The sequence below is a fragment of the Plectropomus leopardus genome, unplaced genomic scaffold (genome assembly GCF_008729295.1).
Source record: "Plectropomus leopardus isolate mb unplaced genomic scaffold, YSFRI_Pleo_2.0 unplaced_scaffold20064, whole genome shotgun sequence".
NCBI classification, from domain to species: Eukaryota; Metazoa; Chordata; class Actinopteri; order Perciformes; family Serranidae; genus Plectropomus; species Plectropomus leopardus.
Window position 1 is genome coordinate 146 of NW_024621678.1, and position 3,361 is coordinate 3,506.

General features: G+C 38.1%; 1 protein-coding gene across 1 annotated transcript; it reads left to right on the forward strand.

Annotated features, from left to right (window-relative positions):
• Window positions 1-414: 414 nt before the first annotated feature.
• Window positions 415-3,170, forward strand: LOC121965449 (tetratricopeptide repeat protein 31-like; the record flags this gene model as incomplete). The annotated part of the gene is made up of 6 exons (XM_042515594.1): window positions 415-494; window positions 1,447-1,537; window positions 1,617-1,758; window positions 2,550-2,654; window positions 2,776-2,884; window positions 2,984-3,170. Coding segments are annotated over 6 exons (714 nt in total), but the record flags the coding sequence as incomplete, so codon positions are not given.
• Window positions 3,171-3,361: the final 191 nt, after the last annotated feature.

The window sequence follows — 3,361 nt, forward strand, 5'->3', positions numbered from 1 at the left end:
GCACTGCCACAGTCAGTAATCTCCTTTGCATGCAGTATATTGAAAATAGTTCATTTTTTGTGTTTTTTTTCCCATTTAAAAACATAGTGGCATCATGACAACAATCTGGCAGTGGGGTTAGAAAATAATATTGTATAATGTTTTTATTTTTGTGTGCATTTTAAGTGCATCTTGTGCGCAGAGTGATCTGAGAGTGTGTGTGATGTTAAAAGTGAGCCGAGGGTTAATGCAAAGTGAGGAAAGCTGATGGGCTTTCAGTTGCACATTTGCACATCGTAAATATCGGGGGGATATTTAAGCAGCAAAGCTCCTTTTATTTCACGTAGTTAAAAATTAACTGCATTCTGTCCAGGTGTCTGACAGAAAGCTGCGTGTGAATTCAGTGTTTCCTGTTGTGTTTTTCGTGCCTCACAGATTCATGCTGTGCTCACTTTCACAGAAAACTGCGGATCAAGCTGCAGAAGAGTTTGCAAAAAAAAGCAGAGAGCTCGCTGGTGAGTTTTATTTTCCCTCAAAGTAATTTTGGACAAAAACAAAGATGTGAAGGCCTGACAGGATGAGCTACTGTACTTTTATACAGTTCTGATAGATATTTGTACCCGACAGAATCGGGCTGGGCGATATACACGATATATACTGTTACTGCGATATGAGCTCAAATACCATCTGAGATTTTGGATATCATCATATCATAATATGAAACACGTGATTGTCTTTTCCTGATTTTAAAGGCTGCAGTAAAGAGATGTCATTTACATCTTCACGTTTTGCACACTTATTTGCACACTTTTTCTCTTTTTTTCTTTTTCTATTTTATTTTGTTGTCTGTACATACTGTACATATTTTTTTATTGTTATTGTTATTTTACTTTATTTTATTCTATTCTATGTTAAATGCCTTTCTTTATATATTTGCATTTTTTGCCTTTTTAATGAATGTTTTATTCAGTTGCTGCCCTCTTATTTGCTGCTGTAACAAAACAATTTCCCTCACAGGTTTAATTTAGTATTTCTATTCTAATTTACTAAACTTATCAGACTGCTGTAATTGTTGTAATACTTGCGTTCACCCACTTAAGTCATTAAATCCACATTACTGATGATAATCAAAAATCTCATTGTGTTAATATTTTGTCCAAGTACAAATAGTCATCCCTAAAATATTGTCACAGTATCAGTATCTATGTATTTCATCATATTGTTACATTTGATTTTGTTTTCATGCATTTCTGAAGCTATTGAGGAGATTTAAAATATGATATATACCATGTACCGTGATACGGCCCAAAAATATCAGGATATTTATTTCAAGGCCGTACTGCCCAGCCCTTGATTAAATAACTACATTTGACGTGATTTATGCAGGTCGTACTTGATTCTGAAAGATATTTGTACTTGACTTGTACGACTTGTACATTTACCAGTATTCCTCGCTCTTCCTCGCAGGTATGGGGATTCGTTTTGCGGCCTCCGAACAGTACGAGATGGCTGTGAAATACTTTACTGACGCCATTAAATTCAACCCAAAGGAATTTAAGTAAGACCTCGGATTTGGCTTCAGATTTGATGTGAAAGCACACGGAGACGGCGGCGGTTAATGAATTTCTGTGTTGCAGGTTATTTGGAAATCGGTCCCTCTGTTTTGAAAGAATGCAGCAGTATGAAAACGCTCTCAGGGATGCTGACGTGGCGCTCTCCATGGAGCCAAACTGGATAAAAGGGTTATTTAGGAAAGGGAAGGCGCTCTGCGGGCTCAAGGTGAATCGCTGCTCCTGTGTGACTGACGTGATTTTCGGTTAACGAGACATTTTTATAAAAAACGCTTAATTTTGAGGTAAAACCTGCAGTAAAGATAAAACTGACCGTTTAATACGATATACAGGTGGGAGGTTGTTACTAAATAGTTGTTTGCAAGTCTTTTTCTTTTTATATCAGTGAAACAAAGACGATCTATGATGGTACTTTCCCACATTTCCAATGCTAAATTAACCCTGAGGGACTGTTTGGTGCATTTTAACCACTTTTATTCTTCATTTTTTGATAATTTTGGCTGTGTACATGCATATGGCATACATTTTGAATTGGCAAGATTGTGTAGTTTTACTCAATATTTGAATTTCCAGCAAAGCTCCTGGTATAAACATATTGGTTATATGGAAAAAATACATGCTATTTCCACCAGGTTCACTGTTACAGTCAATGTTGCTGCTAATCATTGACTGTCCCAGACTGATTTAAAAGAAAATCTGCTTAGCATGTAGCATATTGAAAATATTTCATTTTTTGTTTTGTTTTTCCATCTAAAAACAGTGGAATCGTGACAAAAACCTGGGGTTTCAAGGGTTAAAATTCTTCAGATTAAGGAGTATTTGGTATTTATAATTAGGACTGATGGCTGAAAATAAGCTCAATGAAAGTAAAAAATGATATTAATGTATGATATTTTTTTAAAGCTTTATTTTTGAAAAGTGCATATCGTGCGGTATGAGTGTGTGTAATTTTAAAACGGGCCCTGAAGGGTTAAAAGTCTTTTTTTTGCTTTTCTCCAGAGATACTACGAGGCCTCGCTGATCTATAAGGAGGTGCTGAAGCAGGAAAAAACGAGCGCTGAAGCCACGCAAGAGCTGAAACGAGCGCAGACGTTACACCTCATGGTAGGACGCACGTATGTTTACATCAGCTGACGGAAAAAACGGAGAAACAAACCTAAAGAGTCACTTTCAGGGAAGTGGATGCTTTTTTTTCATGTGTTCAGTTTTTTATGCTTTGTCGCAGGAAATGGGATTCACGTGGGCGCAGAGCTCGGAGGCGTTGAAAACGCACGCCACGCTAGAAGAAGCTGTGGAAACTCTGTTTGGTGGTGACATTAATGTGGCTGCTGGAGGTAAACATCACAAAACGTTTCTCACATTTAAAAAAATCCACGTTTCCTCGACAGTGTTCAGGTGCTTGAACTGCGTCTCTGTTTGTCGTCTCTCTTCAGACGCCGGCGCCTGTAGAGACGACGCAGAGCCGCCGGTGGTGCAGGAGGAAGACGACGACGAGGGCGAGTGGATTGTCCGACGACCGAGTCGTCCCAGAACGCAGCAGATCAAAGAGTCTGACGCTTTCGGAGCAAACAGATCCAAATCTCAGTCACCGACGCCTCATTCAAAGAGCTCTGTGAAACCGTAAGACGGATTTATCATGTCTAAAATTCAGGTCATAATGCTCATTGTATAAGTGCAGTTTTTAAAGTTTCTGTGATTAACCCTTTCAAACATGAGCAAATTGGCTTAATTTCTTTAAAAACATGGGAAAAAGGCACTGAGCTACTTAATAAGACATGGCTCAAAAAATATGTAATTAATTAGTAAAAAAG